This window comes from Podarcis bocagei (genome assembly GCF_964188305.1).
Source record: "Podarcis bocagei genome assembly, chromosome: 6".
NCBI lineage: Eukaryota > Metazoa > Chordata > Lepidosauria > Squamata > Lacertidae > Podarcis > Podarcis bocagei.
Genome location: NC_138130.1, coordinates 48,009,077 through 48,034,291, shown reverse-complemented (window position 1 = coordinate 48,034,291; position 25,215 = coordinate 48,009,077). Strand labels below are relative to the sequence as shown.

The 25,215-nt window shown below is 41.4% G+C and overlaps 2 protein-coding genes across 5 annotated transcripts in view; both read left to right on the top strand.

Moving 5' to 3' along the window:
- Positions 1 to 12,367, top strand: part of RPGR (retinitis pigmentosa GTPase regulator) — a 41,284-nt gene extending 28,917 nt beyond the window's left edge. For 2 of the 3 annotated variants that reach the window (XM_081197775.1, XM_081197776.1), the window contains exons 14-18: positions 2,183 to 2,422; positions 3,169 to 3,426; positions 4,801 to 4,840; positions 9,473 to 9,570; positions 11,855 to 12,367. In XM_081197775.1, the coding sequence (XP_081053901.1) occupies positions 2,183 to 2,422; positions 3,169 to 3,426; positions 4,801 to 4,840; positions 9,473 to 9,570; positions 11,855 to 12,073 (855 nt within the window). In that variant the 3' untranslated portion in view covers positions 12,074 to 12,367. Of the gene's footprint in view, positions 1 to 2,182; positions 2,423 to 3,168; positions 3,427 to 4,800; positions 4,841 to 5,745; positions 5,809 to 9,472; positions 9,571 to 11,854 lie in introns of those variants that run through there. The other variant, XM_081197777.1, reaches the window with a different exon arrangement.
- Positions 12,368 to 13,946: 1,579 nt separating this feature from the next.
- SRPX (sushi repeat containing protein X-linked) overlaps positions 13,947 to 25,215 on the top strand; it is a 30,213-nt gene continuing 18,944 nt past the window's right edge. Inside the window, exon 1 of one of the 2 annotated variants that reach the window (XM_081197800.1) lies at positions 13,947 to 14,174. In XM_081197800.1, the coding sequence (XP_081053926.1) occupies positions 14,102 to 14,174 (73 nt within the window). In that variant the 5' untranslated portion in view covers positions 13,947 to 14,101. The remainder of the gene's footprint in view (positions 14,175 to 25,215) is intronic. The other variant, XM_081197801.1, reaches the window with a different exon arrangement.

The window sequence follows — 25,215 nt, the reverse complement described above, 5'->3', positions numbered from 1 at the left end:
AGAACATAAAAGGGAGGCAGAACTTTGCCAAATTCAGGACTTCCTCAATGTGAGGGACACTTGGGGTTGGTAAATAAAGTAGACTGCATTTTTAAAGCCATCTTTGCCTTACTCGTGTTACACTTGACCCCAGTTGTAACCAATCCCATATCCTTCCTTTGTCACAACTTTGCTACTCCTCCCATGCAGCATGACGAAAGGGGGGGGAGAGCTGGCTTTGCTTTCTCCTGGCTAAATGGAACCTGAGCAAACTAGTTTAGTAATATTTCAGGGGGGAGGGTCCGTGGAGAGATCCCATAAAACAGTGGAAATGGGGGAGGGAAATGTTTGGAAGAAGTTCTGGGGTTTTTTTTAGCAACTTCAGGTGTATGAGGTGGACATAAAGAGGAGACCTCTGCTTTCCAGGAACTGGAACACCAAAAGGTAATTTAGCATCTTTAGACTAAGGGCTTGTTCACATTTGAGCTTTATTTAATTGTTAATCTACTTTTTCCAAATTCGAATTAGACTGGAGTAGTCCACCCCCACACATACTTGAATTTGTATATGGGGAGCAAATTTCCATTCGTACCAATAGGCATTCCCTTTTGTATTTGTCTATGCCTTCAAATTTGTTGGTTCTGTTGCACCAATTGAGTGCAGATAAGGCATGCACACAGATAGTTGCAAGCACACCTTGTTGTGTTTTCTTTTAAAATCCCTGCTTGATAAGTGTGCAAAAGCACATAATCAGTTCTAAATTTGCTTTTGCAGTTTTCTGGTTTTGTGCAGATATGAGGGATAACAAAATAATAATTCCTTAGGGAGTGCACGGAAAATAGTTATAAGCACAGCTGGAAAAGTAATGAAAGCATTGAGGAAGTAATGGGCATGGAAAGGCGAATAGCAGAAAATGACAATGGATCCACCCCCAAAAGAACATCTAAACAAATAATCTGTGTCCCCAAGTGGAGCCTCATTTCCCCACTCTATCAGATTATCTCCAGTAACCCCAAATTTATAGAGGAGAAGCTTCTAGATTGGGGTTCGATGTCATTGTCATGTTGACTACACATATTAAATGTGAATGGAAATGCTCTAGTGTGGACATGCCCACAGTGTACCGTGTGTGCTAGAAATCTCTGTATGTATTTCCTGTTTTGTGCATTTTTTCCACATCCTTTCCCTATCTTGTATAAAACATGATATGGTTGCTTAGCATTGGGTGTGACTGTATTTTAAAATACATTGACTTCTGACTCCTGATTGACAATCACAGCATCCCTTTGGAACAGGTTTTCTTTATATATCAGGTATCTCGAACAAACTGTGTCTATTCCGTAGGTAACTATGATTGACAATGAAAAATATTCATATCAAATTTAGTGTATTAGCTAAATACTGGAGAGTTCAAAAATTGCAATTAGAGGTAGTTATCTAAAATACCCAACATAAAAGCATTGCCCATGTTTCTTGAAAATAATTACCATGGCAACATACAATTGCTTGGATAAAAATTAACTCTGCACATGCAAACTGAGCCATCTCATTAGCTTGTTCATATAGTACTACTTTATTAATATACAGAATAGTATATTAGCTTAGCAAAAACCTCAGTTTTATCAAATACAATTCTAGATTTAAATATCAACACACATTTTAGATGAGATATATATTTTACGTTTAATTAAATTTAAGCATGATAACACCAAGCATACAAACAGGTGTCACAAAGAATGAATGTCCTTATTTCATTAAGGGTTACACAGTTCTTATATGCAAAAATATAAAGCAAAAAACAAACAAAATGAAAAGCCTTTAACAGGAGAATCTCACCTAATTGATAAATGTGGGACTGGTGATCCATTTCCATCTCCCTGATGGTTAACATACATGAGATTTTCGAAACATGCTGTAGCATCTGTATTATAGTGTGAGGAAGAATGCATATGAAAATGTTATAGTCTCTATTTTTAATATCATAGGAACATTTATTTCCACTGAAATTCATGGACATTGTGATGTTGCCTCTGCTTTGGACTTCGTTTCATTCAACTTGTTACACCTACAAAATAGATTATTAATGCAAAACCTGTTGAGTGCTTTCTTTGCAAGTTTTCATATATCGTTTATATGCGGTTATCAAGCCTTTATTCTGCCAAACCTAAGCTTAAAAAAAAACCTGTCTTCAATGACACCATAGGATCAAAAATCATCTGATGAGGAAGAGAGTGATGGTGGTGAGAATCATGACAATGAAGAAGAAGAAAAAGAGGAAGAGGAGGAAGAAGAGGAGGAGGAGGTTGAGGAAATAGAGAAGGAAGAGGTTGAAGAACAAGATACAGCGAAACACGATAATGACCAAGCACCTGAAAATGAGCAACAGAACAGCAAATCATTTGAGAGTGAGAAAAAGAACCAGACAGCTACAGAAACGACAATGGTAAATCATTTATTCACATTCAGGGTTCAACTTACTGGGGATATCATGGTTCATCTCCTGTTATCTACTTGGATTGCAGTCGAAACCTTCTGGTCAGCAGCAGTGGGGCTTAATGGAGCATCGTAGCTTCTGTTGCATTCTCAGCACTGCAGCTCACACCAGTCAGGGCAGGGAGGAAAATAGCTATACAGTACCAGCTCCTAGCTGGTGCAGTGAAGGCAACCTAGATTAGGATCATTGACATCAGGTGACAGCAGCAGGGATGACTTAGGATACAGTAGATTCTCTGGTGGCCCAGCTCTGCCCTCCTCCACCTGCAGGTGCCCCGTTTCAGGGTTTGTGGCTGGGCGCTTCTTCTGGTGCTGTCATTTGAGCAGGCCCTCATCAGCAGAACCAGGCAGGCCTGAGCAGAGGGACATCTCCACCTCATTCAAACTCCTTCCCACATGATGGACTGGGGAGCTGGACTTGCATAAACATCATACTTTTAAATCACATTCAAAACATAATCTCCCTGGCCTAAAGAATAACGGGAACAGCAATTTACTCCTCCCAGCACTCCTAATAATCCCAGGATACTTTTTTCGGCAGGGGGTGGATATATGCCTTCAGTGTGCTTTGAAGGTATAGTGTATATGCAGCTTTGGATTGCTTTATTATTATATAATATTAACCAGAAAATTGTTTTGCAGTGTGTATCTCCTACATGTGTTCAGAGCCATAAAATGTATTCACTTATTTTACAGGTTCAAAAATCATCCGACGAGGAAGAGACTAATGATAACGACGACGACGATGACGACGACGAAGAAGAAGAAGAAGAAGAAGAAGAAGAAGAAGAAGAAGAAGAAGAAGAAGAAGAAGAAGAAGAAATGGACAAGAAAAAGGGGCAGGAACCAGTTGCAGTGGAACATAATGATGATCCATCACCTGAAAATGAGGGACAGAGCAGTAAATCATGTGAGATTGAGGAAAGAAATCAGATGGCTACAGAAACTATAAAGGTAAAACAATTTTGTTCACTTTCAGTTTTGTACCTTTCTCAAGATCCCATTATCCACTGTACTGTTAGTCATGTCAAAATTAAGCCACAGATTGGTTCTAATGTGTATTCAAGGTAAGCAGCTGACTTAAACAACAAAGAAACAAATTGAAGAGCTCTATTGTGGATTCTGTGCATTTTTCTGTGTTTGAAGTGCTTGCAGTCTAAAATTCAACATGGCGAAACAAGGAAGAATGGGAGGCAGGGACATAGTATGTTTCAGTTAAGTGGGCTTAGGCTGGGTTACAGACTAAAGTACAATAGGGCGTAGGAACCTTGGAAGTTTTGAGGAGGGATTTGAAGGAAGGCAGAGAGATGGCATTAAATCAGTGTTCATGGCAGGCATATAGGACAGCAAAAGAGAAAGGCAAAGTCTTCTGAGAGAGCCAGGAGACCTTTGGACAATGGAAGATGAGGGAACTGGAGGAGTAAAGCTCACAAGTAGGGTTGTATTGGAACTATAATAGGACAGAAATAAGCTGGAGCAAGACTATAAAGCACAGGTGGGGATCAAAGTCAGTGGGAAGGCCTGATACTGCCCTCCCTCACCACCTACCAACCATTTTGATGGAACCTCCCATCCTTCAATCACCTGGTGTCTCAGTGGTGTAATTTTTTCCTTTGTGGGCACAGTCCTTGCCTACAGAGGACCATCTTTTGCATTGCGATATTGAATTCAAGCCAGTGTTGCAAAGGAATCTTGCAGCAAGTCCCGATACCACGGATCACTCCATAGCACAGCCAGTGCCACCAAGGCTTGCTGTCACCACCTATCAGCTGATTGGCACTAACAGCAAGCCTCATTAAAAAAGGAAAGGCACTTTAAAGCTGTCAGTTGTTCCTTCACATGACATCAGGTGTGGGGTGGATGAGCATGGTATGGGAAAACAGGCTCACAGACCAAATTGGGACCCATTCAGGGCCTGCTATAGAGAGGACTTTGTAGGTAAGGCAAGGAAACTGTGTTTGCATTCCTTTCAGCTTTTTTTTAAAAAAAATTCATCATATTCTGCAATATTGGTACTTTTTCAGACACGTTTTTGCTTTAGCAATGAACCCATCTTTCTTTCTTTCTTTCTTTCTTTCTTTCTTTCTTTCTTTCTTTCTTTCTTTCTTTCTTTCAACTAAATGATGGTTGTTATTTGAAAATAAGGGGTATAGTTTGATTTTCTTTTAAATAATGTATTGATTTACGAGATCTTCATCCTCCCCTTCGTCATTCTTGACCCCAGGGTGGGTATATTCCTTTGGGGCTTCTCCTTTTTTTAAGTACTCTCAATTAAGTATTTCTTTTTTAACCACTTTTTAAAACAATATTATATATTTGTATTTTTAGAAAGTAGAGGCATGTAGAGAAGAAGAGCCAGCTAAGCAAGGTAGGATCAAATGTGCCAATCAACTTTCAATGTTTAACTTTTACTTGTTTGCTTCTAGAAACATTGCATAATGTTGACTTCAAACAAGAGCTGTGTTTTGTTTCCTAAGGAAGTCATAGCTCTTCAAGCATCAATAATTGTTTGCATCAACCTTTTCTATCAAGGGCTTATATGCAGACTAATTGTCTGCTCTAGTTCTTAGGAGAAAGTGGTTGCAGTCTTAAGTTCACATAATAAGAATTAAGTTCCATTGGACTTGGTGGGATTTGCTTCTGAATAAACATGCATAGGGTTGCACTGTGTGTCCATTCTGATAACAGTCAGCAGTTAGCTAAATTATCAGTTGTGTTGGCCTTCTGAAAATCTTTGTCATAATCTAGTTTAGTTTAGTTTTTTAAAAAATAATAATCTAGGCATCTAAATAGAATCTAAAAATGTACTTTTTGTTCAGCAGCATTAAGTTCTTTGTATATAAATCAATCCATGGGATTGCTCACTAAATACAACCCAGTTTAAGTTACAAGTTAGCACACTAATTTAACTACCAGCATCATGTCGTAATTGACACCAAGTATTTCCAACACATTTTTGGGCACAAGAAGATAAGAATCCTGGCCACTGAAGATACTACCTGTCCTCCTGATTCTAATGTAGACATGATACAGGTTGGCAGATTGACATGCAAGAACAGTCACTGGGTTTAACCCATTGTGGGAACCCTCACCCTGCTTTGTACTTCAAGTGTATTTGCTGGCTGGAGTGTGCCCTTGAACCCTCATAATGCCTCATGCTTGGAGGGTAGAGAGGGGTGTGTGAGTTTGTGAGTGTAGAAACTAGCGTACGGTAGATTCTTACACAAGAACACATTCTTTCATTCATCTGGTGCAATATTTTATCCTTTCTAGAATTCACTGCATAGACAGTTGCTAGGAGGGAGTGGTGCTGATTGCTTCCAGACTATTTTACATGTGTGTCTTCCCTGCTTTGTATTAATTGATGTAATTCTCTCTGTGTTGACTGACAGTTCTGTGGGTCAATAAATAAGATCCTTGGTTTTAATGAGCCATTTGCTTTAGCTCGTCTTCCTTTCATGTACCTGCCCAAATGATAAATTGATATCATGGATGAATTAAGGATAGCCCTTACTGGGTGGAATTGTCAGATTTGTTTTTTCCTAGGTGGTCAGTAATATAGTCTTAATTTTACAGTTTACTTCAGAAGAGTTATGTGCCCCTTTGTCCTTGCCACGCTGTCATTGTGGTTTGTGTCAGCTAGAAAAAGAACTGAACCCTGCCAGTTTTAAAAGGAGAGACAAAACATTGTTAATGCCAATTTGTATTAACTGCATAGAGTTCTAAGCCTTTTTCAGGAAACTTTCAGCAAACACAGCAAGCTGTCTTAGCTCTTGTTTCAGCCTGCATTGTTGTAATTTTTCAAATGGAAAAAAGCAGGATACTAGAAGCTTCCTTGCAATTGTTTTACCTATTTCTAAGTATGAAAAAAATGTATTGCTATCTGCTTTTCATCGTGCAAGTAAAAACAAAGATTCAAATAAACCTATAATTCCTGAGGGTGGGGAGAAAAAAGAGAATCCTTGAGTTTTCATTCCAGATAACTTTCAGGAACTTCTTGTCAAATATTTTTTTAGTGCATTTGTCCCTGGTTGGATACCAAATAAGCACCAAACACCAAATAAAGTCCTGCATGAATTGCTGAGTTTTATAGTTCCCATGGGGACGCGGGTGGCGCTGTGGGTAAAACCTCAGCGCCTAGTTGCTCGCTTCGGTAGCACATATACTAAAATTGGAAAACCTCAGCGCCTAGGACTTGCCGATCGCATGGTCGGCGGTTCGAATCCCCGCAGCGGGGTGCGCTCCTGTCGTTCGGTCCCAGCGCCTGCCAACCTAGCAGTTCGAAAGCATCCCTGGGTGCAAGTAGATAAATAGGGACCGCTTACCAGCGGGAAGGTAAACGGCGTTCCGTGTGCTGCGCTGGCTCGCCAGATGCAGCTTGTCACGCTGGCCACATGACCCGGAAGTGTCTGCGGACAGTGCTGGCTCCCGGCCTATAGAGTGAGATGAGCGCACAACCCTAGAGTCTGGCAAGACTGGCCCGTACAGGCAGGGGTACCTTTACCTTTACCTATAGTTCCCATACAGGCTGAAACTTTAAGATCTGAGCTGCATAACAATAGGGCTTGTTTTTTTTAGAGATCCTTTAAGTGTCAGTTTGCAGAGCCAACTTAACTACAATTGTCTCTTAAGTGGTACACAAGAAATAAAATATGGGAAAGATAAACAATTGGTTAAACCTATAAAACTAGATGTCAATTAAATGCTTGTTATAATAAAAAAAGTCTTCTGTAGTCCCTGGAAGTTCAAGAAGAGATCTGATCACAAGTGGAAGGGAATTCCACAAAATTGAGCCCACTACTCATCAGCCTGGAAAAAAGTGACTAGTGAGGCACTGCAGGGTTCTATCCTGGTCCCATTGTTGTTCAAGGACTGTATAAATGACTTGCCTGAAGGTATTGAGGGGATGCTTACCAAATTTGCAGATGACACAAGACTGGGAGGGTTGGCCAATGCCACAGAAGATTCAAGATTACCTTAACAGATTGGAGAAGTGGGCCCAAACTAACAAAATGAATTTAAATAAGAATAAATGTATGGTTCTACACTTAGTCAGGAAGAACCAGCTGCACCAATATAAGATGGGGGACATCTGGCTTGCCAGTAGTATGGTACAAGCAAAAAAGGATCCAGGGGTTTTGGTAGACCATAAGCAGCAGCAAAAAAATTTAATGCTATTCTAGGCTGCATCTACCGAAATATAGTGTCCAGATCCAGGGAAGTCATAGTACCACTCTATTCTGCCTTGGTCAGACCACACCTGGAGTACTGTGTCCAGTTCTGGGTGCCGCAATTTAAGAAGACTATTGACAAGCTGGAATGTATGCAGAGCAGAGTGATCAAAATGTTCAAGTATCTGGAGTGAGGGAGTCTGGTATGTTTAGCGTGGTAAAGAGGAGACTGATAGGAGGTATGATAGCCATCTTCAATTATCCAAAGGGCTGTCACATGGAAGATGGAGCAAGCTTGTTTTCTCATTTGTTTGTTTGTTTGTTTGTTTTTTATACCACTCTTCATTTGTAGATCTCAGGGCGGTTCACAACATAGAAATACAATATAAGAACAGAAAATACATAATAAAAACAAGAACAAAAACCCCCACAAGCCAATAAACTCCCCTTCTACAAGAAAGGAGATTCTGACTAAACATCAGGAAGACCTTTCTGACAGTAAGAGCTGTTCTCCAGTGGACAGACTCCCACAAGAGGCTGTGGACTCCCCTTCTTTTGAGGTTTTTAAGCAAAGGTTTTATGGCCACCGTTCACATATGCTTTAGTTGAGATTCCTGCACTGCTGGGGGTTGGACTAGTTGACCCTCAAGGTTCCTTCCAATTCTACAATTCTATGTTTCGTATGGGAAAAAATAATCTACTGCAATCAGGCTAAAATTGTCTGGGGGGGGGGCAAAACCTCCTCAGTCTCTGGTGATCTGAATGTCTGTTTTCTGTCCATGTTCACAGTCTTCCCAATTGTCTACCTTGTCACGAATAAGTCAGGCCCACCTTGTGATATACATAAAGGAAGTAAATAGCTTCAGACCTAACAATCCCACCTCAATAAACTACAGCTTAATAAACTGCAGCTGAGTGTCATGTCCACCCACTCCCGGTTTTCTCTCCCCTCTCACACCAGTTTTGGCGTGTTTTATTTTTGGTTATAAGATCTATGATATGGAACTGGGAGGAGCTGCAATATATTGAATGTCTAATTCATCTGTCACACTCACTGTTGTCTACATTGATTGGCAGTGGCTATCTGGGGTTTCCAACAGGATTTCCCCAGCTCTTTCTGGAGATGCCGTGGAATGAACCTGGGATCTGTTGTGTCTTTATTCTATTTATAGACTGCCCTTTGTCTAAAACCACAGGGTGGTTTTATAGCACACTAAAACAAAACAATATACTTAAACTAATTAAACCACAATACATCAAAGCAGGCCATAGAGCAGCCATTACAACAAACTCAGCACCCAGGAACACAGCAATGGAAGATCCAATGGCCTGGATGAATAATGAAGTGTGTGTTCTGCCACTGTGCTATGGTAACGCAGTTGTGCATCAAAAGAGAGAGGGAGGATTATTCTGCTATGTGGAGATGCTCTTAGTAGCACAGAACATTCCTCTGTTCCAATGCAGCTCAGATATCTTAGGGAACCTTATGGGATGGGTCATGTTTGTTGTTTTCTTGCTTTGATGGAGAATACCCTGCCTTCTGTTGCCTGTAAGATTTTTAGACGAAACAATTTACATGCCCACCAACATTATACTCATTCTTCTGTTATAAGTGTCTGGGTCCCAATGGGAACAACAACAAAGAATAGATATGAGTCAAATAAAACTAAAATTCTTGAGGTTTGGCTGTCTAGTTTTAGCTTTACTGAATATCCCATTAAATGTCTCCATGTTTAAGATGAATGGCTCATGACTTTAAGCATGTGTTGGCTGAATTAATCGGAAGTGGGACTTTGAAAATGGCAGCTAATTTGTTGGGTTATTTTCAGAGTGTGAAACTGCAGTGGCTTGCGTCACAAACAATTCTTCAGGAGCAATCGCAGACAGTGACGAGGACAAGACAAAACTACCGCAGAAGGCAAAAAGGGTAAAAAAAGATTTTTTTTACATCTCATCCTGGATAACTTTACCCCCAGCAGAAGGAAGTGTGTTATTATTAAACCTGAGATGCACCTGAAACCATGTTTAGAACTTTCCTTTCTATTCATTGGACCTTAAAGGTACCCCTGATAGTTAGGTCCAGTCCCGGACGACTCTGGGGTTGTACACTTATATTGCTCTATAGGCCGAGGGAGCCAGCGTTTGTCCGCAGACAGCTTCTGGGTCATGTGGCCAGGATGACTAAGCTGCTTCTGACGAACCAGAGCAGCGCACGGAAACGCCGTTTACCTTCCTGCTGGAGCGGTACCTATTTATCTACTTGCACTTGCTTTCAAACTGCTAGGTGGACAGGAGCTATGACTGAACAATGGGAGCTCACTCCATCACAGGGATTCAAACCACTGACCTTCTGATCAGCAAGCCCTAGGCTCTGTGGTTTAGACCACAGTGCCACCCGCGCCCCTTTCATTGGGCCTTATTCCCAAGTAAATGAGTAATAGGTTTGCAACCTTAATGAATACTTTTACTAATCGTTGTACACAGTGCAGTAGGGCATCCAATCTGCAGGATGCTTGGTGAGCAAATAGTGAAGATGGGGAAGGATCAGTAATGGCTCTGGATAGATGCATTTGGGGTGCAGATATTAAAATAGGGTTTTAATGGAAACAAATTAGCATCTTCCCAAGAAATAACAAAGTACTTTTTCTCAAAATTATCATGGTTTTTTACCCTCTTGAATGTACCTGGGCATTCCGAAACCTAGCAAAATGTAAAACAAGACAGTTTTCTTCTAAACTAATATTTTCTAAAGGGTGGGAGAGGCAGCCTTATTTTGACTACAGTGACAAATAAAAATATAAAATCATTTATGCCCATTAAACTCGTTTTTAAACAAGGCAGCATGGCTTTTTTGTGTCTCTATGTACTTTATCGATTTCTGATACATGACAATTATGGATAATCTTAATGGCAGTCAAGCTTCCGGTTGGGTTACTTATGCATAGCGCAGTGCTATTTCCAAGTGTGTATGTTTAGAATAGGGATATTGGTTTGCAGTCTTTCTGGGAAGGAAAACTGTGGCTTCTGTGTTCAGTGCCTAGCACTGCGTTGCTACTAAATATCAAACCACAGTACTGTAGTCTAATTTGGAGTGTTTCTATACATTGAGCTAATTGTTCATTTTTTGAGCTAATCTGAATTTCTAACCTGTTGATTATATAAAGTTGCTAGCCTTTTTTTTTTTTTTTACTACATTCTCTTAACGAAGAGCCAATTCAAACATGCAGAAATAGCATGTGGCAGAACGCTCCAAAGTTTAGACTATGTAACTTCAGACTGCAGGTGGAGGGTTTTTGAATGCTCTTTCTTTTTTTAAAAAAAGATGGCACATTGAAAAATCATGTCAAGAACCAAGGTTTGAGCATAGTCTCAGATGTGCTAATTTGTTATGTGTGGAGCAAGGGAGGTTAATGAAGGAACATCGAAAAGATGTATTCATCATCCTGTAGTCAAAATTAGTACTTATGGGAAAGTCTGCACCGTATTTGCATACCTTAAGAAGTTGTGTAGCTTGGTTGCATGATCTGTGAATTGTCAAGTTGCTTTGCCCTTGTATGAAACCTTAGATGGCTCAAATCCAAGTTTCTTCCAAGTATGTGTTCTCAGGATGGGAGTTAATCACTGTTTCTCCCTTGGAAAACTATGGGTGCAGCTTATTTAGATAAGATAAATTTGCAACCAAGAGTACTACATACTGAATTAGTTGTTCAGTCTGAAAGCAGCAAATGTTTCTGTTGACATATCCCCATTTATTTTTGAGCATAATCTTTTGCAGTCTACTTGGATGTTGTAAACAAACATCTGTTATCAATTATCATAGTTGCATAATGCTTTGTTGTTTGTGTTACAATAATTCATTAGGAATGTTTCTTCTTCATCCTGCTTCTATTGGCAATAGTCCTAGCACAGTTAACTGGTTTAAGATTGCAGTACTGTATTATGCTTTCTGCAAGACTTACTTGGAAGTAAGCCCTGCTTAACTCAGTGGAACTTAAATTCTGAAAAAACATTGATCAAGATGCAGATATTTGAGTCAAACTTGCAATCATCTCTCTAGATATAAACATTTTGTTTCATATTATGTCCGGATAAGTAAAAACTTGCACATGCAGACTCCTTTTTCTGCCTTAAAAGAATTGTCAAACATACTCAATAGTTTTCAAAATAGTTAATAATTGTATGTGGGTTTTGTTTTTCTATGTGTGTTTTAGTTTTCTTTTTTTAAACGAAAGACTTCAAAGCAGAAGAATGCACACAGCTGTGATGAAAACAAACTTGAAAATCTTCCTCACAGTGAGCAGGAAACTGGCAATCAAGGAGACTTACCTAAAGAGAAGACTAAAGACGAAAATCAGAACCATGCTGAAGAAAATCAAAAGGAGGCAGCACATCAGGCCAAAAAGACGTCCTCTACCTGTGTAATACTTTGATGCTTAAATTTATAAAGCTTGCATAAATGTGGTGTCATAACTGGCAGCTTGCAAGCGGATACTGCAATTTATACTTGAAAATGATAATGGCAGATATATAATGATCATATTGATGGATTATTTTGTAAAATTAGCATGTTTCAACTGATTTGCATTGATTTTGGACCAACTTCCTAGTATTTATTTGTATTAATATTTTTAGTTACTGCAACAAAGATGAGTATCACAGTCTTACTGAAATGTTGTGGCCTTAACTCTGTGTTTTAATAAAAAAATATATTTTTGTACTTCAAAGGTTGGGTTGAGGTATTTTATTGGGTTTTTATATAAACAAATTTATCATTTGAATCTACAAGTATAAATTCACATTGCAGTTGATTCAGGAAGATATTCAGGAAGAATACTTGTTAACCTACTTATTCTTTGAGATGAAGATGTTAAAAACTGTAAATAGTTTAGGACCAGGATACTTGAAGAACTACTGCCTGTTCCTAGAAGTTATCAGGAGATGCCCTGTTTTGTGTTAATCAGGTAAAGGCACTGTGGTGCCCTGTCCTGGAAGATTTATTTGGTCTCTTACCCAATGGAAATCAGTGTCAAGCTGATTTTTTTGTTTGTTCTACTTGGATGTTTGCTGAATCTGCAGGAGGTTTGAATGTCAAATTCTTGGCTCTCCTTTTTCTCCTGGTGATCTGAATATGCATTGTAATATCTGCCAACTTGGTGTTATTTTTATTCATACTTTTGTTTTATATCTGTTTTATCATTGTTTATGGTTTGTGAGCAGTCTTTAGTGCCTCATACAGAGGGAGAAAAGTGTCGTTTTAAAACCAAGTGTTTCCAATAAATAAGAAACAGGCAATTTAGAGAACACTCCGCTCTCAAGAGGCTTACAATCTAAAAGCCAACTGGGGAAATGGAGAGAGGGAGAGATGAAGGTCTGCAGATTTCATTACATGTACTTAAAGATCAGTTAATTGGGAATTAGGATCAAGTGGACAAGGCATGCTGAAAAAAATGAGTTTTGAGGAATGATTTTAAGGAAGATAGGTGTCACCGTTGATGCAATTGTCAATGCATGTACAATGCATTTTCTTTCCCGAAATCCCAGCATTTTGCTCCTACAGTGGCTGACCAGATATGTCTGGGAAGCCCACGCAGAGGTCACTTTGCCTCTCTTACTCCACACTGACTGGAACTGAGGCAACCTCTATGTCCTTGTTGAGAAGACCAAACTGGCCTAAAACCTAGGCAGTGTTCTCCGTCCCTGCATCGGAGTAGTAAGAGTTGCTAAAGGCTCCGCTCCCCGTGAGTGGCGGCAGGATACCGCTCTACTTGTGTCGGCCTAGGGGTAGCGCTGGAAGAAGTCTCGCCACACACCAAAAGCTCCTTGGCGGCGGGCATGTCTGGGAAGGCCTCAAGCCTTTCAGAGGCAGGAGGGAAGCCCGCAGGCATCCTTTTTGTCTGGCGCGCGAGACCATCGTGGTCTGGATTACAAGCAGGGCTGACGAAGGGAGGGGGAAACCCAAGGCGGCCGCGAGCGTCGCCTTGAGCAAAGCAGGAGGCGGCTGGGTGTGTTTGACCCTTTCCAGGCTCCTGCTTCTCCCGCATCATTAAATGAATTGATTCTGCAAACGGCCCGTGGAGGGAAAATACATTTTGAAACCGCAGTGGAGGAAATTTATTTTTTTAAAACTGGCGGAATCCCAGCGCCGAGAGAGAGTTGATTCGGGAGCGTTGCACGAGCGCTGCTGCTAGGAAGGCGCCCCTTTGGGGCCACCTCAGCCTCCCTCGGCGCTGCTTTGCAGCTGGGCTCGGCGTCCTGCGCGTCGCGGGTGGGGAGAGGAGGAGGAGGAGGGAGGCTGTGGGGAAGAGTTTCAGCGGGAAGAGGCTGTGGAGGGAGGAGCTTGCAAGGGGAGCCCCTCTGCCTGCTCGTCGCCTCTCCCCGAGCCGCCCGCTTGCTCCCGGCTCTCGCGTCGGCCGGCAGCCTTGCAGTGGGAGCCGAAGGGGCGCCAGAGCGAGGGCAACATGCGGAGCCCCTCCGTCTGCTTGGCTGCTCTCCTGCTGGCGGTGGGCGCGCGCTTCAGCCTCGCGTACCAAGGTAGGGGGCTCAGGAGAGGGGGCGGAAACCGAGGAGGGGGGCGGCGGCGGGGATGCATTCGGGACCGCGCGGGGAAGGCGGCGCCTCCGAGTCCGCGCAAGGCGCCTTCGAGGAAAGAGACGCCGCCGCCGCTTAGTCTTCGGCTGCAGCAACCTGGCCGAAAGTTACGCCCCAGGTGGGAAAGCGGCGGCCGACCCTTGTGAGGGACGCCCCGAAATAAGAATATATAGTGCGCTCGTCGTGTGGGTTTGCAATTCTTTTGCATGAGAATTTCCTTTCAGAAACAAAGCTTCTAGTAGTCTTGGGGCGTCAGTTGTTGAAGGCGGCGGGGGGGGGGGGAGACTTTAAAAGTGCGCGGGTTGACTCCCCAGCCGGTGCTAATCTTTCGGGCAACGGCGGCCTCGTCCACGTAAGTGTTCCACACAAACCTGATAACTTGTAAATGCACCTAACACCTGCGTGTAATTAAGAGTTGGCTGCAGTCTTATTCTGCACGTGAATGCACGTGAGTTATGTGGTACATACGTGTATAGGAATAATGAATGACTGGCAAACGCTTCAGTTAGCCTTGTATCCACCACTACATACAAAGTACTGGCACACAGTTTAAATGTGATGCCTGGCATGGAAACCGTACCAGAGCCCCTTACAGGTGGCATCACATCAAAGTCAAGTTGCTGTGCCTGCCTGAGAAGTGTTATCACACTGGCACGGCATACTCACCGATGGACCTGAAGACCCAGTTTAGACTTCCTGCTCACATGGATCATCTGCAGTACAGTATATATTTTTAAAAGATTGTCTGATGTCATGTACACTTGGTTATAGTGTGGTGCTGATAACACCAAGGTTACAGGTTCAATCCTGGTAAGGGACAGCTGCATATTCCTGCAGTGCTCGGGGTTGGGATACATTGAGCCTCGGGGTCCCTTGCAACTGTGATTCTATGATATTAGCCAGGTCATACCAAAAACTGAATCCTGTGTGTGGCAGTGGATGCATGCAACAAGCTCACCATGGTTCGAGGGCCAAAATATAGCTGTTTTCTGTGGCTCTGTGAATAAAACCTGATCATCAGGATAGTTTCAGCCTGCTGATCCTGCGTGCTAAAGGCAGGGTCCTTTGGGCTAGATGTTCTTTTCTGGTTTAGTTAACTGGATTATAGGCTGTGTTCAAATCCCTGTCAAGTGACAGCCTCCCTGTGTGGCCCAGGGAAAGTCTTCGGCCTCAGTTCTGTAAAATGGGAATTCTACTGATTTACCTCACAGGGCAAAACTAAACTATATATTTTTTAAAAGCAAAAATCAAAGAAAACCATAAGCATTGATGCAAGAAGGAGCAAGATAAAACTATAAAATGCTTTTCTTGTTAAAAGTGCTAATTAGAGTATATTAGGTCCTTTGCTCATGATGGGTTGTGGGTACTATATTTGGCTTTCTACTTGTCTACCCAAGGGGGCTTCTGCTTGTGTTTAAATGTATGTTGGTTGTTGACATAGGACTGTGCTGAATAAATCTGGTACCGAGTTGCACACTTGCTATTTCATAGCTCCTTAATCTGAATCTCATGAACAAGTTAGCTTGCTGTCATCTCTCTTTCTGGAATAGTTTATAAGAGCAGAGGATGCGTATGTACTGTATGAGGAGGAGCCTAGCATTTTTCACTAGTGTTGGACGCTGTTGGGAACTGGCTGTTTTTAATGGCAATACAGTGCTGGGAGAGGCTGGCAAGATGACACAGGCTCTTCTAATTTCCAGGAGCATAGTATTATGTGTTTTACACATGAATGCAAAATAATAGTTTTACATCCCACTTTGAATTATGTTGTCTTTGTAGACAGGCATTTTTATTGTATGTTCATTAGCCACTGGGAAAAATGCATTTGTTTTATTTATTTTACGATATAATCTCCATATCAGTGCAGTTTATAGCTTATGAAAAATGTAAAGCAGTGGCCAATAAAACAGCATCATGTATACACAATAATACAATAGCCTAAAACACCTATGCACAGCACTTAAGATGCAGTCACATTTTATCATCCAATTGCTTGCTGCAATAAAAAAGTCTTTATAAGAGCATAACTGGGAAGGAGAGTGCCGCAGCATGGTCACAAAAGACCATACTGTGTTCCTTCTTTCCATCAATCAAAAGTTAGATAAGGATGGGATTTGGAGTAATGCTCCCTATGATGTAGGGAAGCTTCCATGGGAGAAGATGCTTCTTGAGGTAGTCTGGCCCAGGTTAGTTTATGGCTTTCAGGGCTAGAACCAGCACCTTGAATTGCTCCAACAAGCTGAAAGCTAATAAAGTTATTTAGATACCAGTGCTGTGTGTTTCCATTTGCTTATTCTTGGTAACAAGTAGACGTATGAGTTCTGAACTAAGCTAACTGAAGTTTGCAAACAGTCTTCAAGGGCAGCATCAAACAGAGCACCTTCCATAGGGTGGCAATTTCCGTGGATAACTCACCATTCTGTAGCACTGGCCTCAGCTGGCATATCAAACTGAGGGAGTGAAAAGCACTGTTGCCTTTGGTTCCAGGAGGAAAAACCAGGTTGAGGAGTACGTTCAACCTGCTCATCTTATAATTCAGAGGAAGTGCAAGTCCATTTAACCTTAAAGGGAACCACAAACTTGCAAACTAATCAGACTGAACTTGATAGCGCTATCTCATCTAGATTAAACTTTGGCTTGCTCACCATCATCAATTGATGATTGCTAATCCCAGGCAGCAATTTATGACAGGGGGAACCTGTGGCCCTCCAGATGTTGTTGGGCTCCAGTTCTCATAATCTCTGTTCACTGCCCGTGCTGGCTGAGGTAATGACCAGGTTCCCCATACTTATTCCGTGACTTTTACCACCTCATCTGGTTTTGTCGAAACAGGATAAATAAAGCATAGTGTCATTCGCATACTGGTGACACTTCCCTCCAAACCTCTTAATGACTTCTTTGAGCAGTTTGATGTGCCTTCCCATTTGGCAAACACATTTACTCTAATTTATTAGCATGGAAATCTGCACGCTTCCCCTTTCCATTTTCAAGACAGAAAGGATATTTGTTCAAGGTAAAGCCCATGGGTTTGGGGTTTTTTTTTAATTCTGAGACTGGTTTAAAGTATCTGCTTCTGAGGATGATTTTAAATGAATAAGAGCATTATTTGTCATTTGCCAAAAAGTTGCTAATTTTTCCTGCCACCACTTAGGTTTTGCCTTAAGTTCATTTGTGGAATTTTGTCAATTACTGTTTTTATGCATAAAGGTAAAGGTACCCCTGACCGTTAGGTCCAGTTGCAGACGACTCTGGGGTTGCACGCTCATCTCACTCTACAAGCCGAAGAGCTGGCATTTGTCCTCAGACAGCTTCCGGGTCATGTGGCCAGCATAACTAAGCCACTTCTGGCAAAACCAGAGCAGCACACAGAAATGCCGTTTTCCTTCCCACCAGAGCGGTACCTATTTATCTACTTGCACTTTGACGTGCTTTCGAACTGCTAGGTGGGCAGGAGCTGGGACCGAGCAACGAGAGCTCACCCCATTGCAGGGATTCGAACTGCCGACCTTCTGATCCTAGGCTCTGTGGTTTAAACCATAGTGTCTGCTAAATTGCCTTGTGTGGGGGCGCTTGAGCACGCATTGGGTGATTAGAACAAAATCTTCTTGTGATGGGAAAAGAGTGACAATGTGAATCCATTCTCCAGGGACCACTGTCATTTTACTGATACTTACTTTACTTCCAAATCCAACAATTCCAAATGCTTTAAAAAGCAACCCAGTGCCAAATGTGTGTGAGATTGTGCAATTTTGAAGTTATTAAGTGCATGCAACCTCCCTCCCACCTTTAAAAAGCTGTTGAGCATGCTTAATGGATGAGCATTGCATCATTTGGGACTGCAAGCATACTTTGCATAAGTAACAGTTGTCCACTGGGGGTCATAAAGTTAGTGAATTAATTGTGTTTGTAAGCAAGGTTTGAATTATTTTTTATTGGTGCAATTCAGCTAACATTGCCAATGCAAAAATGCTGGAAGACAGATTTGCACTGTTTCATAACTGAACCTATTTATTTATTTAAATTTATGTTCCAGCCCTTCCAGAGATCTAAACACAATCGTATTTGATACAATGATTGTTAACCTAACATGCAATAAAGTTCTGTCTGACTAAATTGTATTTACTTAAACTGACAGATCACTGTACTGGATACTCTTTTGCTACATGAAGTTGCTGTCTTCAGAGTTTGGCTTTCTGGATAAGGTTATTGACAAAAATCCAGAAGAAACACTAGAACTCTGTTGCCGTTGGCTGTTCCCTAGTATCATTAAGGTCCACTTTTTGCAGTCTAAAAAGCTGGTATTCTGGTGTTAAAACTACCTTCCCCAAACTTCAAAATGTTGGGAGCAGCAAATGGAATAGAAACAATTGCCTTTTCTGGCCAAGGGCAGTTCACCTTGGCAATATTGCAGCTGCCCTGTTCCATATATTAAAAGTGCACCCCTTTTCTGTTCTCCAAAAAGCAGCTCAGGCATTCTTTCCATATTGCTGTGCTATCATTCATCTACTCACTTGGGAGTAATTGCTAATTGTCTTGAACAAACAGATGTGACTAGTCGTATCTCTGAGAAACAGTGAAGCATACACAGTGTTTTGTGCGATTATTGAGCTAATTTGGTCAATCAAGAAAACCACTGATTCTGAGAATTGGTATAGCTCCTGCATAGTGTCAACTAGCTTGTGATTTGTGGGAGTTGGACTTCTGTGCGTGTGTGTGTGTGTGTGAATCCACTAACCTAAATCTGAGGTTGTCTTCTGCTGAGCCTTCAACTCTTTCCCCTATCCCATGCCTCATCTGAAGGCTTTGTTTTCTAGAGGGGTTCGGGGCTTGACTTTTTAGTGTGTAATTGCTCATTTAGAAGTAACTTATCCTATACACGCTTATTGAACTTAGGGGAAGTTTTGAATAGGCACTCTGTTAACTCGATGTACATTGCCAATGCAACTGTTGTTGCTGCATGTCTTTCTTAAGCTAAAGTGGAAAAAGCTTGTTGGGGATCACTACAGAAATAGCTCCAGGCCCCAAAGAGCATATGGTGGGAAAAAGGAGTTCCCTTTCTTGTGTCATGTAAGATTAGTGCTGTTGATGGTGAGATTGCTATACAATTTATGCCATGAGGCGGAATGTGATGCTAAATTTGCTTCAGTTCCTCGATTTGAATTGCATCAGCTGAAGTTCACTTCAAATGGCAAAGGACCAAGTTTGCAGAACTCCAACATGTGTTGAACAGCACATGTGTAACTGCCATTGCCAGTCAGCTAGCTCTGTTTTGATCTTGCTGAGTTTTGAAGTTTTTTTGTTCCTTTTATAGTGAAAATCACACACATGGTTCACATAACTGGAATTCTCAAATTACTGTGTGCTCAATCTTTTGTACCATCAGTGAGCTTGGGTTTTTGTTGGATATGCCTTTTTAAAGTTGGAAGTGGTCCTATGTCAGAAAATACTACATCTGAGCCCAATTCCTATAAATTCTACTGGTCCCATATTAACCTGCAAATTATCCTCAAATACTCTACAAGGATACTTGTTGCTACTTAAGCAAACATTAGTAATACATTTGTTGCTCTTTGGGTGATCTTTTGTTGTTTTTGTTTACTAGAAAATTTCTAAAACTTGAAATGTTGGTACTTTCAGTAGTCTGTTTATGTAGTTTAAATAAATAATGACTCATAGTGACGGTCCATGCATTTTGGGGATGAAAGCTCCATACCCATTTACCTGTGAGCATTCTCAATTGAACTGAGTGAAATTTGCTTCTGAGTAAACATGTATATAGCACTGTTAGGCCTGTTAAATATCACCATATTCAAAACCTTCCAGTTGCCCAAATAGCTGCTTAGAAAATGACACTGCTGCCAAATTAGGTCAAATTTATGGTGACCTTATATTCTGTTTTGATAACCATGACCAACTCTGGGATTTCATGTTTCTCATGTGTGAACACACCTTTTCCCACCTTAACAGCTTGGTTACTAAGACCAATACCTTATAAGTGGAATGGTTTACAAAGATTCACTATGAAATTTAGTATGAAATTTAGTATTCAAAGCTTGCTTTGCAATAGAAATGGTTTATGTGAATTTGTTGGCCATCATTTAGAAGTTTGAGGTTTTTTTGTTTTTAAGGAATGATGAAATTATTTTATTCAACCAGAATGCATAACTGCGTTCTAGTTTAGGAAGAAGGTATGTCTTCTTTATAGGAAAGTACGTTAGGGAGGAAGAACAATGCTTATTTAACTCCTCTCTCGGGCTCATTTTGGGGGTTAATTACTGGAGAGAACCACTGAAACACACAACTTCAGAACAACATTGCAGTTCTGTATACTGTTTTATGTATTTTTCCACACTTCGTCAGTTGTACTGAGGGATTTACTGAAAAGCCTGGCAAAACTTTGGCCAGTGTGGTATGGCAGAGCATGAGTTACTGTTAGTCAGCCTGTCTCTTCTCTCACTTACCACAAAGGTTTACCCTCCTGGGAACTGTGGTTCAGGCTGGCAGTTCTGAGATGCAATTTGTCCATCTTTTTGCCACTGACTTTCCAATTCTGATGAGAAATAGTCTTCTGTGTCAGAACTAGGTTCAAAATATAAGACTTCTTTGGAAATGAGACACTAGGCTCTGAGCTCCAAATTACGTTGCAAAGAGAGAGAGTTGACTTTTCAAAATGTATTTTAGGAGTGCTTTACACTTTTCCTTCACAGATATCTGAAGTAGTGTGGTGGTTAAGACTGTGAGGGGAGCAAGGACATCCTCTGTTTAAGGCTCATCTAAGCTATGATGCAAACAAGAAAATGTTCGCACAGCTTAGTCAAACTATGGAACTCATTACCCCAGGAGGCAGTGATGGCCACCAACTAGGATGGCTTCAAAAGAAGATGAGACAAATTCATGGAGGAGAGGGCAATCAATGGCTACAAGCCATGTTGGCTGTGCTCTGCCTCTACAGTTGGAGGCAGTAGTACTTCCAAATAACAATTGCTACAAACCACAGGAGGGGTAATTCTTCTTGTGCTCATGTTCTGCCCCCTAGTTTCCCACAGGCATCTTGCTAGCCACTGTGAGAACAGTATGATGAGTCCTTTGGCCCAATCCTGCAGGCTGTTTTTATATTCCTAAGTCTCATGCCACTTTAAAGCTAACCGTTTTATTATGGTATGAGCTATGGACTAGAATCCATCAGATGGTATGAAGCGGTCTTCTAAATAGCAGGTATCTATGTAGATGGGTATAAAGGGGGAAATACACAGAATAAGATGAGAGGGGAAATGAAATACAAAAAAGCACAGACTGACAATTATAGTAAAGTTAAATAATTGTGCTGTTATGCATGCCCACTGCTGAGCAATTATATATAGACCTTGGGCCAACCTATCAGCTTATTCTTAGGTAGCACCAGGTTGGGTGTTTAGTTGTTTAGTCGTGTCCGACTCTTCATGACCCCATGGACCAGAGCACGCCAGGCACTTCTGTCTTCCACTGCCTCCTGCAGTTTGGTCAAACTCATGCTGGTAGCTTCGAGAACACTCTCCAACCATCTTGTCCTCTGTCGTCCCCTTCTCCTTGTGCCCTCCATCTTTCCCAACATCAGGGTCTTTTCCAGGGAGTCTTCTCTTCTCATGAGGTGGCCAAAGTATTGGAGCCTCAGCTTCACGATCTGTCTTTCCAGTGAGCAATCAGGGCTGATTTCCTTAAGAATGGATAGGTTTGATCTTCTTGCAATCCATGGGACTCTCAAGAGTCTCCTCCAGCACCATAATTCAAAAGCATCAATTCTTCAGCGATCAGCCTTCTTTATGGTCCAGCTCTCATTTCCATACATCACTACTGGGAAAACCATAGCTTTTACTATACGGACCTTTGTTGGCAAGTTGATGTCTCTACTTTTTAAGATGCTGTCTAGGTTTGTCATTGCTTTTCTCCCAAGAAGTGGGCGTCTTTTAATTTTGTGGCTGCTGTCACCATCTGCAGTGATCATGGAGCCCAAGAAAGTAAAATCTCTCACTGCCACCATTTCTTCCCCTTCTATTTGCCAGGAGGTGATGGGACCAGTGGCCATAATCTTTGTTTTTTTGATGTTGAGTTTCAGACCATATTTTCCGCTCTCCTCTTTCACCCTCAATAAAAGGTTAGGTTAGAGTACCAGGTTAGGTAGTACTAGGTTAATGGTTTAAAATGCTTATAGCTATAAGTTATTTCCACTACAGCTCCCGCCATATATACTTTTGCCACCTCTCTTGCATCTTATTGGGCTTTTTCTTTCTCCTCTGCGTCTTTCCCAAAGCCCTTGACTGAGTTCTTGAAGATCTCCTCCTTGTAGCCTTCCTGACTTGGGACATTTGGCAGCATTTGCTTTCTCCAAGCCTCTTGTGTTCCACTGCATAATATATGCAGTTAGATTACTACCCACATTTTCCACATATGCAGGCTTTTGTGCTCAGTACAGGACTGGGTGGTGTCCAAAATGTAGTATTTTCTTGTTGGTTGTGTTTCAGTTGAAGCATTTGGCACCATAGTCACGACTTTGGAATTCTTTTAGAAAAATGGAAAAGAAGCATAAAAGCTTCGTAAACAAAATAAAAAGGAATTATTATCAGATAACTTTTGCTTGCTGTATGTAATGGCTGTGTTTACATGCCATGTTAAACCATAATGCTTAACAAATGAATGTCACGGCCCCAGACCAGATCTCAGAGGCAGAGTTCTATGGCAGCTGCACCTCTAAAATAAAGATAGTGCACCCCATGTGGGTCTGGGCACCAAATCTTCCTCTGAAGAGACACCTCTGCCACCAGAGTCTCATGGCTGGTCTACAGAGTCCTCACAGGTCAAGAGAGCCCTGAGAAGATATCCCCACAGTTGGAAGCCCCTTTGTGGCAAAGGAGCCAATGGCTACATCAGAAGGCACCAGCTCTTTCACTAGCCAGGAGGCAGCACTCAGTGATTACTCAGACAGTATCTCCAGGACCTAGCTGAGATAACTTAGATGGCTAAAGGGGCAAATGTGTCTTTGCCTTTGCATCCCATTAACTTTTGACCTCCCCTTGCTTGGGCCACTGCTGCTCCTTTGTGATCATGTTTTGCTTCCTCCCTGCTTTGCTCCTTCTGCTCTCCTGGCCACGCTGTGCTATAAGGGCAGCAAACTACAAGCACTGGCTTGTTATGTTCTGAACTGCTTGTTTGTTGCTCCCAAGCTAAACATAAGTGTTCTAATAATAGAATAATAGAGTTCAAAGGGACCCTGAGAGTCATTTAGTTCAACCCCCTGCAAAGCAAAAATCTCAACTATAAAGCTTCCATGACAGATGGCCAGACAACCTCTGCTTAAAAACCTCCATGGAAGGATATCAAGGGCTTCCATTCCACTATTGAACAGCTCTTATTATCATAAAGTTCTTCCTGGTGTTTAGTCAGAATCTCCTTTATTGTAACTTGAATCCATTGGGTTCTAGTCTCAGGCACAGGAGAAAACAAGCTTGCTCCATCTTCCATGTGACAGCTCTTCAGAATTGCCTCAAAGCAGGTACATTTTTAATACCATTTTTTCATTTGAAAGTATATAAAAAACCAGCAATGTATTGTTGCATGATGCATTATAGTACATCAAGGCTTTGAATGGGGGATGGTGAAAAATAATGAAAAGCAGATATCCCTGAAAACAGCTGAATGTGAATTGCCACTCTTTGGTAAAGCAGAAATATCAGTGAAGGGGACATGGAATGTTTTGTACATCTAATACTAATTGTTTCTTCTGTTCCTAATCTTCTAAAGATGTATTTTGAAATAGCCTGACTTCAAATGCTGCATAAATGGATGGCTGTTCCAAATGTTTCATTGAATAAATGGCTAATTCTGAACAATGCACATTTTCCATTTGCATTCTCAAAAGCAGATTTTCAGGCTACTGTGTGCCAGATTGTTAAAAATAGATTTGGAATAATTTCTGAGGGGAAATAATGGCAAAGTCTAGCATACGATTTGGGAGATTACTTTGAGAGCCATAATAAATACTATTGGCTTAATTTCACCCTTTTGTTGGCGGTAGCACACCTGTAGCTGGGTCGTATTCCTTCTAGCCACACAAACTGCTATATTTTTACAACACTGAAACATAAAATAATGAAGGCTCTTTCCAAAGTTTTGTAGCTTTGCTTCACAGTTCTTCACAAAGTTAATTGTGCAGTGTTATGCATGGCAGGTAGTGCTCAAAACATTAGAGTCTTGTGCTTCTTCAGTGGGACTCATGGCTATCTAGGAGTTGGCAAAGCTGATGACTTCCTAGGGACTCTTTTCCTAGTCACAAAGGAGGAATATATTCTGCAGGTGATCAGTACAATCTGCACAGGGGCAGGAATAAGCTAGTGTTTAGTTCTCTGGAGCTCCCTAAGAATGAACAAATTGCCTTGGCCCAAGGTCTATGTATAATTGCCCCATAGTGAGCATGCACAATAGTAGCAGGCACTCTGTGTTGCATAGCGCTAGCATCATATTATTGGCGTGTGCATGTTTCTGAACAGTGAAGTTCCATCTACAACTTTTGTGGCTAAAATGGAGCTTGCCTCCATTATTCCTGTTCCTAGAGTAACAGCTTCTCATATTCGTACATGCTAAATGCCAAGATTTTGTACATATGTACCCCTGGTGATTGAGATCAAGCAGATTTGTAGACCCTTATCCCAATGATGCAATTTTATTAACTTGCAGTGGCCTGGACACAATGATGGGCTGGATGAATCCAACTTAAGTCCATTGATTTCAGTGGGTCTGCTCTGAATGACTGACACTGGATATATCCCATTGTCTATTTGTAATCAACATTTCCCATGAAACCTGATAAGAATGGTGGTTTCCTGTAACTGAAAATGATACCCTCCCGGGATATTGATTGATCACTCATTCCTCCCACCCCAAACTATTTTGAGGTAATTAATTGCCTGTTATCCTGTTCTGCACTACAATTGCAGCTTAATTTTGTCAGCTT